The following is a 14,550-nucleotide window of genomic DNA, read 5'->3' as shown; positions in this document are numbered from 1 at the left end:
TATATCTGCATACAGTGGGAGGAACATAATGACCCTGTAGGTTTGTTATCATTCTATGCACATCAGCAGGGCATTGCATAATGTAACAGAGGAGGGGTGTTGCGTAATGGCAGACCGCACTGGACAGCTGGCATGATGCGTGCACAGACTTAATTATTTCCTTGTTACAAGACAAACAAAACAGTTACACGCAACAACCTGGTAATAGAATGCACCTATAATAAAAGGAAGAAAGAAGAAGAAGAAAAAACCGGCAATAATCCTGTTACAAATCACCTCCATGGACGCAATCTGACAGATGGGGAGACTGACCAATCGACGATTGCGTGGGCGGGGTCAGTCAAGAATCAGCCAATCTAAACATCGTAAACATCGAAGCGAATACACCCGTCAAAGAACAGCTATATTGTAGGAGAGCGATGTCGCATTCAATGTTGCTTCGTGTAACGATCGCCGCAGCAGCTCGTCCTCAGTATTGACTCGGTGACCCACATTTTTCACCAGAGATGTGGTTACGTGTTGCGAGCGCGTGTACAGCGATACCTCCTTTCTTTACGTCAAAAACAGACGAGTCCTGGAGCTAACTCGCGGTTCACGGGGACGTTGAGCCTATAGCAAAAACTTCTGCGAGGACTTTTTTTTTTTCCTGAGTTTTTAAAATCCCACGCAACAACGGCAAAAAGAAAGAAGAAAACGCCATAATGGAGATTCCCGAAGAAGCAGCGACGGCAGGCGACAGCGTGGTCGACTTCTCCCATCTGAGCCTGAGCACGTTCAGCGTTGACAGTATCAGCGACGAGAGGAAGCGAGACACCAGGCAGCTCTACTTGAACTACAACCGACTCGGCTCGCTGCCCTCGTCGGTCAGCCTTTTCTGCAACCTCGAGTTTTTGGACATCAGCAACAACGGACTGTCGGCCATCTGCGAGGGCGTGACGCGGCTGGCCAGGCTGAAAACACTCATCGCCAAGAACAACCGCCTGGACGAGTTTTCGCTGCCCAAAGACTTCGGCTCTCTGCAGCTGGAGGTGTTGAACTTCAGTGGGAACCGATTTCTGGAGATCCCGCTGCAGTGCATGAAGCTGCTCCGCCTGCAGTCGCTCTCCCTCGGTGGGAACAGACTGACGAGCATACCCGCAGAGATCGAGAACCTAACCAGGTAGGTTGCAGGGGGGGAGGGGGGGTACAACCCAGTCCGAGGCCAGGGGTCGCCCAGCAAAGGGCCACACTGCCAATCAACCTGTAACGTTTCTCACACTGCCTCCTTTTGTAGCTTGCTGGCCAGAGATGAAGAAGACACTTTCCTGCCGAGGATATTATTTTTTCCATATTATATATATATATATTTATTTATTCCATATACAGTTTATTCCCATGTCAATTAAGCTTTCAGGCAACCAGGTTATTTCTATTCGGATTTAGCCGGTGTTAACCTGAGCTGGTGACGTCACGCGCGGTATATTTCAGGTTACAGGTGTTGCGTCTCGACTGGTTTCTCAGACTGTCTCGTTGTTGTTTACCTGACAGCAGCGGTCGTGTCACACGTTGGTCAGATTCGTCACACATTCACAAACGCGATTTTTTTTTTTTTTCAAGCTGCATCTCGTATCATCCATCCATCCATCCATCCATTATCACCCGCTTATCCGGGGTCGGGTCGCGGTGGCACCAGATTCAGCAGGCCGACCCAGGCTTCCCTCTCACCCGCAGCACTTTCCAGCTCATTCTGGGGGATCCCGAGGCGTTCCAAGGCCAGCCGGGAGATATAATCCCTCCAGCGTGTCCTCGGTCTTCCCCGGGGCCTCCTACCAGTTGGACGTGCCCGGAAAACCTCTAATGGGAGGCGTCCAGGAGGCATCCTAACTAGATGCCCGAACCACCTCAGCTGACTCCTTTCGACACGAAGGAGCAGCGACTCGACTCCAAGCTCCCCCCTGATGTCCGAGCTCCTTACCCTATCTCTAAGGCTGAGCCCGGCCACCCTACGGAGGAAGCTCATTTCGGCCGCTTGTATCCGAGATCTCATTCTTTCGGTCACGACCCAGAGTTCGTGACCATAGGTGAGGGTTGGAACGTAGACCGACCAGTAATTGGAGAGCTTTGCCTTCCGGCTCAGCTCCCTCTTCACTAAGACGGACCGGTACAGCGCCTGTTTTACTGCTGCAGCCGCACCGATCCGCCTATCGATCTCCCGCTCCACCTTACCCTCACTCGTGAACAAGACCCCGAGATACTTGAACTCCTTCGCTTGGGGTAGGCAGTTTGCCCCCACCTGGAGGGAGCAATCCGCCGGTTTCCGGCAGAGCACCATGGCCTCAGATTTGGAGGTGCTAACTCTCATCCCTGCCGCTTCGCACTCGGCTGCAAAACGCCCCAGTGAATGCTGGAGGTCACGGTCCGAGGAGGCAAACAGGACCACATCATCCGCAAACAGCAGAGAGGCGATCCCGAGACTCCCGAACCGGATCCTCTCCGCCCCCTGGCTGCGCCTAGATATCCTGTCCATGAAGGTCACGAACAGGACCGGTGATAAAGGGCAGCCCTGGCGGAGGCCAACACCCACCGGGAACGTGTCTGACTTACTACCGAGGAGACAAACACAGCTCCTACTGCAGGCGTACAGAGACCGGATGGCCCGTGCCAACGGGTCCGGCCCCCCATACTCCCGCAGCACCCCCCACAAAAAAACCCGAGGGACCCGGTCGAAAGCCTTCTCCAGGTCTACAAAGCACATGTAAACTGGTTGGGCAAACTCCCAGGACCCCTCCAGTAATCTTGCGAGGGTAAAGAGCTGGTCCACTGTTCCACGACCGGGACGGAATCCGCACTGTTCGTCCTGAATCTGAGGTTCGACAAGCGGTCGGAGCCTCCTCTCCAGCACCCTGGCATAAGCTTTTCCCGGGAGGCTGAGCAGTGTGATTCCACGATAGTTCGAGCACACTCTCCGGTCCCCCTTCTTGAAGATGGGAACCACCACCCCGGTCTGCCAGTCCATGGGCACTGTTCCCGACCCCCATGCGACACTGAAAAGGCGTGTCAACCAAGACAGCCCAACAATGTCCAGCACTTTCAGCATCTCATGGCGGATCTCATCCACCCCTGGCGCCTTGCCACCAAGGAGCTTTTTGACTACCTTAGCGACCTCTGCCAGGGATATGGGTGAATCCACCCCAAAGTCTTCTGGCGCTGCCCCCTCTCCGGGGGACATGTTGGCCGGGTTTAGGAGTTCCTCAAAGTGCTCTTTCCACCGCCCGACGATGTCCCCAGTCCGGGTCAGCAGTTCCCCCCCCCCTGCTGAGAACAGCCTGAGGTAGACCCTGCTTTCCCTTCCTGAGCCGTCGGATGGTTTGCCAGAACTTCCTTGAGGCCAACCGAAAGTCCTTCTCCATGGCCTCCCCGAACTCCTCCCATGCCCGAGTTTTAGCCTCCGCGACCATCGTCGCTGCAGCCCTTTTGGCCCGCCGGTACCCGTCAGCTGCTTCAGGAGACCCCTGGGCCAGCCAGGCCCGAAAGGCCTCCTTCTTCAGTTTGACGGCTACCCTCACCCCCGGTGTCCACCACCGGGTTCTAGGGTTGCCGCCACGACAGGCACCGATGACCTTCCGGCCACAGCCCCGAGCAGCCGCGTCCACAATAGAGGCTTTGAACAAGGTCCACTCGGATTCCATGTCCCCAGCCTCCCTCGGGATTTGTGAGAAGTTCTTCCGGAGGTGGGAGTTGAAGACCTCCCGGACAGGATCCTCTGCCAGACGTTCCCAGTTCACCCTCACTACACGTTTGGGCTTGCCAGGTCTCTCTAGCCGAGTCCCCCGCCATCTGATCCAACTCACCACCAGGTGGTGATCAGTTGACAGCTCTGCTCCTCTCTTCACCCGAGTGTCCAAGACATACGGCCGCAGATCAGATGATACGATTACAAAGTCGATCATTGATCTCCGGCCTAAGGTGTTCTGGTACCAGGTACACTTATGAGCCACCTTATGTTCGAACATGGTGTTTGTTATGGACAAACTGTGGCTAGCACAGAAGTCCAACAACAAAACACCATTCGGGTTCAGATCGGGCAAGCCGTTCCTCCCAATCACGCCCCGCCAGGTTTCTCTGTCATTGCCCACGTGAGCGTGACAGAGCGTTGAAGTCTCCCAGGAGAACTATGGAGTCGGCAGGCGGCGCCCTTTCCAGGACCCCTCCCACCGACTGCTGTTCGGTGCATAAGCACAAACAACAGTCAGAGCCTTACTCCCCGCAACCCGTAGGCGCAGGGAGGCGACCCTCTCGTTCCCCGGGGAAAACTCCAACACAGCGGCGCTCAGCCGGGGGCTCGTGAGTATCCCCACTCCCGCCCGGCGCCTCTCACCCTGGGCAACTCCAGAAAAGGACAAAGTCCAACCCTTCTCCAGGAGCTTGGTTCCAGAGCCCATGCTGTGCGTGGAGGTGAGCCCAACTATATCTAGCTGGTACCGCTCCACCTCCTGCACCAGCTCCGGCTCTTTCCCCGCTAGTGAGGTGACGTTCCACATCCCTAGAGCTAGTCTATGCCGCCGGCGATCGACCCGCCCAGGTCTCCCGCCTGGCCCGCCGCCCGGTCTACATAGCACCCGACCCATCTCGTATCAACTGCGGCTAATGTCAAAAATGCACTAAACGATGCCCAACGCTGAATTTAATTTAAGTAATGATTCACCCGCAGCATAGTAACGTTACTGAAGCCATGTGTGCTACTACTACTACTACTACTAATAATAATAATAATAATAATACACTTTTCTCAAATGTCTTCTTTCGTATATGGCTGTGATGAAATAAGTCGAATACACGATGAAGCAGATCAGCAAAAAGTTAATGTTGACAATCATTTATCATTTTTTTTTTATGAACTTAAAAAAGAAAAAGGAAGAATACATTTAGACGAGATCCGTTTATTGGTCTTCAGGAAATTGTGATTGACATGTTTCACACATATCAGATGGTTAATAGACTAAATGATTAAGAAATTAATCGCTAGATTACAACCCCTATTAAGATGATCCGTATGTGTCATGATCATTTCCAGGCAGCTTACCTTGTAAACTTCAAGATTTATTGTTGGTGCAGGAAGTTCATTTGCACTGTTCCAGTAATTTCCCGAGCTAGTTCTGGAGATATACAGACGGTAGTTACCAATGACAGGAAAACGACATTCATTATTATCGTGGAAATGGATTCGAAGCAATTCAACAAAAACGGACAGAAACAACTATACATGGCCGAACAGGAGAGAAACACGTTTAGTACCAATTCTGTAAAGAAAATGTAAGATGTGGAGAAAGATGAAAGATGTGGCTTATGAAATAAATAAAAATATAGGACACTCATTTCAAAACGACAGTCAAAGTGTGAGCAACAGTCAGTTTAAAGCTTTCAGAAGATGCGTATTTGCTGTTTTCTTGTGAGAGTAGAAGGCATTGACAGGCCAGCCATGAGATCATTTTTATCTTATCATTTCCAGAGTTTAACAGTAGCGAGTCTCGGTGACCCAGTCAGGGCAAAGATCAAACATGCAAGGCTCTTCACTTTATCAAACACACACACACAAACACACTCGTGTGACAAATTCAGTAATGAATTGAGTAAGATGCAAAAAATGAAAAGGGCCACGCCATGTGTAATCGCACGTAGCTAGCCCTATTTAATTTGGCAATATCTTGATTATTTACATACCCTTCCCGACTGGCTACTGGCTTTTTGGTGTTGTTAAAATCTTGTGTAGTTTTATTTACATTAAACAGTTGATTCTCTTTCTGTCACAATGTCAAACTATGTATTAAAATAATCTGCAGAGTCCTGCAGAAATGAATCATATTAACTTAAATGAGTTAGTATTGTTGCTTTTTTTTCAAAAAATCATAACAAGTGGTGTTACCTTGCCGAACAGGCATCATAGCATCATAAACTTGTGTTTGCCACAGCTTTTCTTCTGCAATAATCCAAAATCCAATGGAAAGGTTCGATCGGCTTTGGATGCTAATTTCCGGGGTCGGTCTACATAAAGACACCACCCCTGCACCACTCCATTTGGAGGCACACATGTTGACTGGAATAATGTGTAATTATAATCTCCCCAGCTTTATCCTTGTTTACTTACTTTTCCAATTTGGCGAGTCAAAATATCTGTAAACAAGGTCTATTCGTATGTACATGGAATCAATTTTTAGAGATTGTTTTCACTTTCCCTCCGTCACTAAATCCCTACAGCATACATACAGCCTTAGCATGTGTTAATACTATATAACTGTATAACATCTACCTGATTTGAATATGTCTTGATGGGTTTGTAAGAAGAAACATAGAACCAGTGTTTCTGGGGTGGAATGGCCGAGAAAAGGCTTACATTTTGCGTAATTGTGAAAAATGTGTGCGTGTGTGTGTGTGAGGGCAGTGAGCAGACCCTGAGCGTCTCAGTACCCGTCACAGAGAGGGCTTGCTCAGTGCTCAGCCACCAAGGACAGTATAATGGCTTCCTGTCTCGCCGGTGCTGTGTCATCAGTTCCAGCAGGCAGACGGCCCAACGGCTTGCTTTTGCTGACCAGCTCTCCATTTCTCTCCCCCTGTCTCTCTGTTTCACCCCCAGAGACCCGCCTCCGTATCTCCATTAACCTACCAGGGTCCTTTGATGTCTCCATACGGAAATGATGTACATATTCATTTGGCTGTCTACTGAATTTGAACGCTGTGGTTTTCTTATCACATCATGTATTAATTGAGTCCACACAGATGTAAATGTATTCCGTGTTTTTAGACGCACAAACAGAAGCCGGTGCCCACACACTCTTTGGCATGTAGCCGTTCATCTTTAGCGCCCCCTTGTGGTATTTATTAGTTTTGACTTGGGCTCACTCAGTTCACCAGAGAAATTCCCTTTGACAACATGTTAACCTCATGCATGAATATGGCTTCCCTGCCTTTGACAGCAACTTTCATTACAAACTAGAAATATTGAAACTGAAGTAAAAAAAAAAAAAATTTAAAAAAAGGCTCATTTGTGGTATGGGACCATTGGCCTTCACGCTGGTTTTGGCTATGAAATGCACTTTGTGTTTGTAATGATCTGATAACACAAAACAAAGGTGTTTAAATATGTGTTACTGGACTGTGTCATGTTATTAAGTACTTTGGTTAAACATCAAACTCAAAATTCACTCTTGTCCCATTTTTTTCTGTTAGTCTGGAGCTGTTGTATCTGGGTGGGAACTTCATTACAGCCATTCCTCCAGAGGTGGCTAACCTGCCCTGGCTCAGCTACCTGGTCCTATGTGACAACCGCATCCAAAGTGTCCCCCTGCAGCTCACCAGGTAACTACACACACACACACCGCCAGTATTTTATCAGTGTAATCTGAAGTAAACAATATCCAGATTACATAAACGTCAGATATGTGCAATTGCCCCGCTTGTATCTGATTACTATGTATTCCTGTGGTCATGTTTTGTGGGTGAAAACGTTCCTCCGTGTCACTCCAGGCTCCACTCGCTGCGATCTTTAAGTCTCCACAACAACTTGCTCACTTACCTGCCGAGAGAGATCCTCGGCCTGGTGCACCTGCAAGAGCTCAGTCTCCGCGGCAACCCACTGGTGGTGCGCTTTGTCAAGGAGATGACCTACGACCCTCCGTCACTGCTGGAGTTGGCAGGACGTACCGTCAAGAGCCGAAATATACCCTACTACCCCAGCGAGCTGCCTTCAAACCTGCTGCACTACTTGGACTTGGCCTGCAAGTGCCCCAATGCCAAGTGTGCCGGTAAGATGCTTTATCATAAGAAAATGCACAGATGAAAGTAGTATTTATTTTTATTTTTCATATGCAGCTCTCATTGGTTCTCAACCTTTTGTGGCTTGTGACCCCATAACATGTGGACTTTACCACAGTGCATCCGGAAAGTATTCACAGCGCTTCACTTTCTCCACATTTAATTATTTTACAGTCTTATTCCAAAATGGATTAAGTCATTCTTTTTCTTACTAATTCTACACACAATACTCCATAATGACAAAGTTAAAAAAAGGTTTGTTTTGTGTGTATGTGTGCGTGTGTGTGCGTACCTTTCCAAATCATGTCCAATCATCAGTGAAAACAGGATGCACCTGAGTGTCATGGCAAAAGGCTGTGAATACTTATGTGATTTTTTTCGTTTTTTATTTTTCATAGAGTTGCCAAAACTTCCCGAAAGCTTTATTCATTATGGGGTATTGTGTGTAGAATTTTGAGGAAAAAATGAATTTAATCACTTTTGGCTGTAACATAACAAAATGTGGAAAAAGTGAAGCGCTTATTTAAATACATTTGAGAAACTTAAAGATAAGCAATTTAGCAGAAAAAAAGGCAGAAAATCTGACAAAAATGATCACAAGTTTGTCTTGCATGAATATGTTTTTTAGGGAACCCCTTAGTTTTGTCCCAATCCTCACGTTGAGAACCACTTTGATATCATATCCTGTGTTGACTGTTTCTTGCGTTGTCGTACAGTTTAGTTCAAATCTGAGTTCATGACAATGACGCATGCATACCATTTTTTTTTCCTGTCCCTCTCTGCTTTATCCAGGCGTCTACTTTGATTCATGTGTGCGCCAGATCAAATTTGTGGACTTCTGTGGAAAGTACCGACTGCCCCTCATGCACTACCTGTGCTCCCCAGAGTGCACCTCTCCCTGCAGCTCCAACCCCCAGAGCGACGCGGAGTCGGAGGACGAGAGCAGCGTGCCCGCCTACCGCCTGCAGAGGGTGCTTCTGGGATAGTGCACCACGGAGGAGGAGCCTCTGACCCCCTGGATAGGCCCCGCCCTCTCAGTCTATCACTGTGCTCGACATTTATACAGAGAGGAACTTTGCTGTCGGACTTGACTTGACATAAACGCGCGTACTCGCATCCAAACACAAGCGGTAACGCTGTGTCACTGTTTGCCTGCGGAGCTGTGTGTAGACATGTAGCCGTGTAAACCCACAGTCTGTCAGTCAGGACTCCATCGATGTGCCGGTCTCATGGTCGAGCATAAGACCGGCCGGTTCTTTTCCATTCAGGGCAGCATTCTTCATTTTTCCATACAACACTTGGTGCTTTTTAGTAGAAACCGCACGTTATTCTGCATTTTCTGCAAGTTTGGATAGGAACACTTTATTTTTTGTCCGGCTACTGGTGCCAGCTGTCATTTAAATTTCTTCTCACTGGGTGAGCACCAAAGCTGGGATTTAAAAAAAAAGTATATCCACGTCAACTTTGACATTAGTTTAACACGACAGTATTCTAAATTGTTTGAGTACGATGTGTGAGATGGCCTTATTTACACTGTGGGCAACACACACAATAATAAAAGATCCAGGTGTATCTGTTTTTTTTTTTTTTGTCAGCGCCATCGTCCTGGTCATTCAGATGTGAAAACTAAACCAATCTAGAATATGGGTTATGTGAGTATGTGGAAGAAGGCTTGTCCAAGCCTGCTCACAGGAAGTGGATGTGGGTTGGACCAGGGAAAACCCTTCACTGTGTTAGCGCAGAAACAATAGCTATTCAGCAAAGCACAGGGGCGGCCTTCATGTTTACGTTCAGGGCTGTTAGTGTTCTCTGAAATATAGATGTGTGTGTGTGTGTGTGTGTGAGTGAGAGAGAGAATGGAGACAAAAGCCTGATTTTTCTTTTCTTCTTTTTATGGGAATTAATCCTTTTTTGAGACAGAAACCAATATTTCTGGCTGGAAGTGGCTGTTTCTGCTCCTGGTTACATCTCGTCTTCCTACTTGTATGGAAAGCTGGGAGATGTTCTTGCCTCCCAGACGGGTTGTGTCCTCAAGTGAGGAAGAAAGAAAACTCCCCCCCCGGCTTCATAGTAGACCCTGATGTTTAGAAAACAGAAGAATGCTCCTCTATGTTACAGTAACACTTATACTAGAACTTTAAAGTGCCTTACTAATAGTGACTTCTACCACAGTGAAATGTGATATAGGTCTACGCACCCTGAAATGTGACAAGATTAAACATTATGATGATTTTTTTTTTGAGTGAGTTTTATACTCAACCTCTTAACAACATTTCAAGCTACTTTTGTTTTTTATAACAATACGAAATACTTTTATATAAATCCTTTTCTCAAACGTTAAAACACTACATATTTAAATGACCAGCAGAATAGATGGCACTTGAAGAGAATATATAATAAGATGTATAAATTGTATTTACTTGTACCCCATTCGGATAATGTAAGTACAGACTGTACGGTATATAATGCCAATAATAAAGACTGATTGTAATAACTTTAAACTGTTTTGTGAGTGTTTAAGGAGAATGTAGAAAGAGTATTCACCTTTTTTTTTCAAATTAAATGTTTTTAAGGCCTGTTGCTGAAAGGTAAGATTTATACAACAATTTGTGTGTGTGTGTGTGTGTGTGTGTGTTTACATGAACCATTCAAACCATTTTGTAGATTGAGTGTGTGCAGGATAATTTGCATATGAAGGTGAGTTAATTCTCGAGGCTGAAAACCGGGAGATCTTTTTATGTAACGGAACCAAGAAGGAGTGCAATCTGCTAATCCTCAAACATCACCTGCCAAGAGCCGTTGACGACTTTGTTTCCTCTCGTCCCGTCTCTTTTCACACACTCTGTTCCCGTCTCAGCATCTCATTAAATTTCTTTTCACCTCGGCTGTTTCTTTCAGTCCGGCTGGCAAGAACGATGCTTTTGAGTTTCACATATTTGGTTTTGTTTTGAATGGCCTCTGACCAAAGGCACAGCTTGGTTCCTGTGTTTCTTCCTTCTTTTTTTCCACAAGCTTTCAAACACGTGTCTACCGACCAGCGTAGGAAAACACTCTTGCGCATTGTGTGGAGTTGTGTTACACCTCAGGCTTGTGTGCACGTGCGCTTGTGTGTTCGGCTTGGAGGGTGCTGTCACAAATGCAACCCGGAGTACAACACGGATCCAACCATGACAACCTGGAAGCGATGAGTTGTGACTGGCAGCTGAAGGAAGATGCCGTCTCCGTCTGAGGCCTGTGCAACTCTGCCACGGTCATATGTCACACACATCTAAATTGTGTTTTTTGGTTGCTGAATGTTATTGGGCTACCTCGCTTTTTACCTTCAAAATGGCGGTGAGCGTTACATTCAGTATTGCAGGTGGTCAAAGAGCAAAGTGTTTTGATACTCTAAGCCTCTTATCGCCCTCAGTGAGAGGCACACCAGCTCATATCGGCTCACAGTATTGCCAGTGTGCATTAACATGCATGCCAGAACTCACACATGACAGGGTTTCAAAATGTACACACACACACACACACACACACACACACACACACACACACACACTGCCCCCTCTCAACAATCAGATGCTGTCTTCAGAGTTCTACATCTAATCCTTCAAGGAGAAAGTCTGGTTGGAGCCCGGAGTGGTGGAGATGGTTACAGGAGGAAAAGAAATGAAGTGTGGGGGGGGGGGGGGGGGCGGATAATCATCTACTGCTGATCTACTGCTGGGTTAACAATGTGCGATTGTCCCGGTGAATCACTTCAAACATGAAAAATGTATCCTGCCACGGTCACTCAACATCATTTTCTTTGAGGCTTCAGGTCAATTTTCCTCAGCTTTTCCTGGAAATTTAATTGCATCTTTTTGCTCATCACGGCGATTACACAAATAACTCAAGAGAGCTGAAACATGTGGTTGAAAGCTGTGGACAAACTAAGTGGACCTTGATTTGAGATGATTTCTTTGTCAGAGAACCGTTTATCGAGCACTTTTAAATGCACCCACTCCCACATTATTATTACAACTTTAATTGAAATACTTCAAAGCTGCTTTGATTGATATTCTCAATTTTTAGATGGATCAAATCATCAAAAACATCCACTGCAAACTAGCTGCCCAACATCAAACTAGATAATAAACATGTGAAGCATTTAGCGGTTTAATATTTCCCTCAAATGTTGGTGTATGAAAACAGAGCTAAAATGAGAGTGAATAGTTGTGGACACTATCGTCAGATAAATCCTAATGTTGCTCTTTATAAAATGAAAGGTGAAAAATGACTTAAATATACATTTTAAAAATGCATAAATAATTGTCTGAATGAATAATGGTATATTTAAATACATTTTTAAATACAGAAATAAAAAATAATTAAATACAGAAATAAATAAATGCTGAAAAAACTGAATAAAAGTGTAAATAAATACTGGAATAAATATGAAAATACATGAATGTTTAGATAACTAAATAAAAGTTGACAATCAAAGGAGACAAAGAAATACATATCATACATTTGTTTCTACATTTCTGTTCACCTTCATGTGTTTATTTATTTATTTCTGTGTATGCTAATGAGGTGGGAGGTCCTAACCTCTGTCTAAAGCAGGATTGGTTACAGGAAGGTGATAGGTTCGGGTCATTCCTTCTGTCTTGCTAACAGTTTCGTGTACAGTAACGTCGAGGTTGGCTAGCCCGCCCAGCTAACCGTTAGCTAAAGTTGTCGAAGTTGTTGACATTTGTTTTAACACTGGTTTATTGACGTCATTGATTTTACAAACGATTTCAAATCAATTACGATCATTAGAGAAAGATTCAGATAGCAATGTCCAAAAAAATACCTCAAAAGCAAATAAATAATGCAGATTCAAGCATATCATTATTATATGTTATAATTTGCTAAATTGCTTATGCATTTCTACATCAACGGCTGGAGTCATTCACAGTTGCCAGCTATCATCATATCTAGTTATTAATTACTGCATCGTCAGTTGCTGCTTTTTCACAACTTAAACTCTAAAAGTGACTAGACTTGATGCTTCCCACTACATCTATCGAACTCTTCGTGGAGAAACACAAGGACTGGAGCCTGCTGGGGAGCCTTGATCCGGCGGTGCTAATCCAGATCCATAGCAACACTGCAGGAGGAACCGCAACCTTTAGAGGGATTTGTCTTTGCGTATGTTAGTGGGCAAACCTGGGCATGTCCCAGGGGAGCGTCCAGGCTCTGGCAAGGACAGTTTAGGGCCTCAGGGGGTTGGTGTGGCCTCACTCACACACTGAACAATGTGTTTACACCCACACAGTCTCAAACACAGAAAGGTGGGATTAGCTTGACACTGTGGTCAGATGTAGAATCGCAGCTGCAGACGCTTCCACGACAGGAAACGGCGGGTGCTGCCTGTCAGGAACGGTTCGACAGGAAATGGTGTGTCACTGGCTTCAAAGCTGTGCTTGTTATTTATTTTTGGTCGGTGGATTTCCAGCTGATACATGTGCACAGTGTGGGAGTCCAGAAGACACATGCATGTATTAATTAAAGCATCTTCGTGTTAGAATCGATCCCCCGGTAACATCAGTAGCAAGACATGTGTCCTGTTTCATCCTTTTTTGTGTGTCCTGCCTGCTCTATAGCTGCTACCTCTTTGACTTCTGCTTTTTGAGCAACAGCCGTGTCCCCAGATGAAATATTCAGGGAACCTGGTAATCTGAGAACCGGTGCCGCTGCTGCAGTCCATCGTGAACCTGATCTTGAGGGAAACCTGAGAGTGATTGCCACGCTTTGGGTGTAACAGAGCTGGCAACTGTGTTTAAGTCCCTGTGTGTGTGTGTGTGTGTGTGTGTGTGTGTGTGTGAGAGAGGGGGGATGTTGAGTTTAGAGGCCTTTGACTCATTTTCTGTTTCTGTGCCACAGGGTTTTTGTTATTTATGTTATTACAGTCATATAACATGACTGTAGAAGCATGTTATCGGAGGACCCCACAGTTACAGTACCAGCATTAGTTAACACTTTACACTGAATATTAGAGTGTTGCCTATTTGATTGACTGCAATGGGTAACCTAATGGCATAATCTGCCTAATGGTGACATTGTTTTGAGCTCTTTAGATTTATTAAACTAAAAAAAGTATTTGTATCATGTACAATCATGCATAAAGCTATATACTTAATCAGCTTCAGTTTTGAGAAACTTCTTCTGCATTCTGCTGGACTTTGTCACTGAGCTTTATGAGTTAGACATTCGGACACATAGATAAATCTTCTTTAGCTCACAGGATTGTGAGGGTATTTAGCCCTCCGGATGAAAAGAGCATCAAAAAACCTGCTTGTATTGCCAAGAATTGAAATATGTGCTCAGATCTATCCCGATAGAGATCATTATTGGTGACTCTTCATAAGTGATCCTTGTGGCTATAATATAAAATGATTTATTGTCGTGCTTAAATGCCTGAAGGATTTTGGGGTTTACATTTCCAACACTGGAAAGATGGTGTGGTCGATGGCATACATGATCTCTTTACATTTGCCTGTGTTTCTGCGTCCCACTAACAGCTGCTGTCAGTGGTGGTGACACTCCCTCATCAGGAATGACCCTGTGTGTGAATGCTCACACTATAAATCTCCATGACATCTTAATAACACCTCATCGCCTCTTATGGCTGGCGGAACGAATGCACAAATATTTCTGCTGCGCTCACTGATCTCTGACAGAAGCTCTCTTTAGTTTTTGGATGTGTTTTACCATCAAAAGCGTTATTTTGACAATCTGTCTGACATC

The 14,550-nt window shown here is 45.7% G+C and overlaps 1 protein-coding gene across 1 annotated transcript; it reads left to right on the top strand.

Annotated features, from left to right (window-relative positions):
* The first annotated feature begins 134 nt into the window (after positions 1-134).
* LOC117750484 (leucine-rich repeat-containing protein 58-like) lies at positions 135-10,289 on the top strand. Its single transcript, XM_034561721.1, has 4 exons — positions 135-1,159; positions 7,204-7,332; positions 7,501-7,778; positions 8,581-10,289. Exons 1-4 carry the CDS (start codon positions 702-704, stop codon positions 8,772-8,774), a joined length of 1,059 nt encoding a protein of 352 aa, XP_034417612.1. The 5' UTR covers positions 135-701; the 3' UTR covers positions 8,775-10,289.
* The last annotated feature ends 4,261 nt before the right edge of the window (positions 10,290-14,550 follow it).

Source organism: Cyclopterus lumpus, chromosome 21, assembly GCF_009769545.1.
Source record: "Cyclopterus lumpus isolate fCycLum1 chromosome 21, fCycLum1.pri, whole genome shotgun sequence".
In the NCBI taxonomy this organism is placed as follows: Eukaryota; Metazoa; Chordata; class Actinopteri; order Perciformes; family Cyclopteridae; genus Cyclopterus; species Cyclopterus lumpus.
The sequence above is the reverse complement of the archived record's forward strand: the minus strand, read 5'-3'. Positions and strand labels throughout refer to the sequence as shown.

Excerpts from the sequence above, each read along its gene's own strand:
- LOC117750484 (XM_034561721.1), top strand. The coding sequence starts at position 702 with ATGGAGATTCCCGAAGAAGCAGCGACGGCAGGCGACAGCGTGGTCGAC. Across the intron at positions 7,333-7,500 it reads GTCCCCCTGCAGCTCACCAG|GCTCCACTCGCTGCGATCTT; the intron begins GTAACTACACAC and ends GTGTCACTCCAG. Across the intron at positions 7,779-8,580 it reads CCCCAATGCCAAGTGTGCCG|GCGTCTACTTTGATTCATGT; the intron begins GTAAGATGCTTT and ends TGCTTTATCCAG.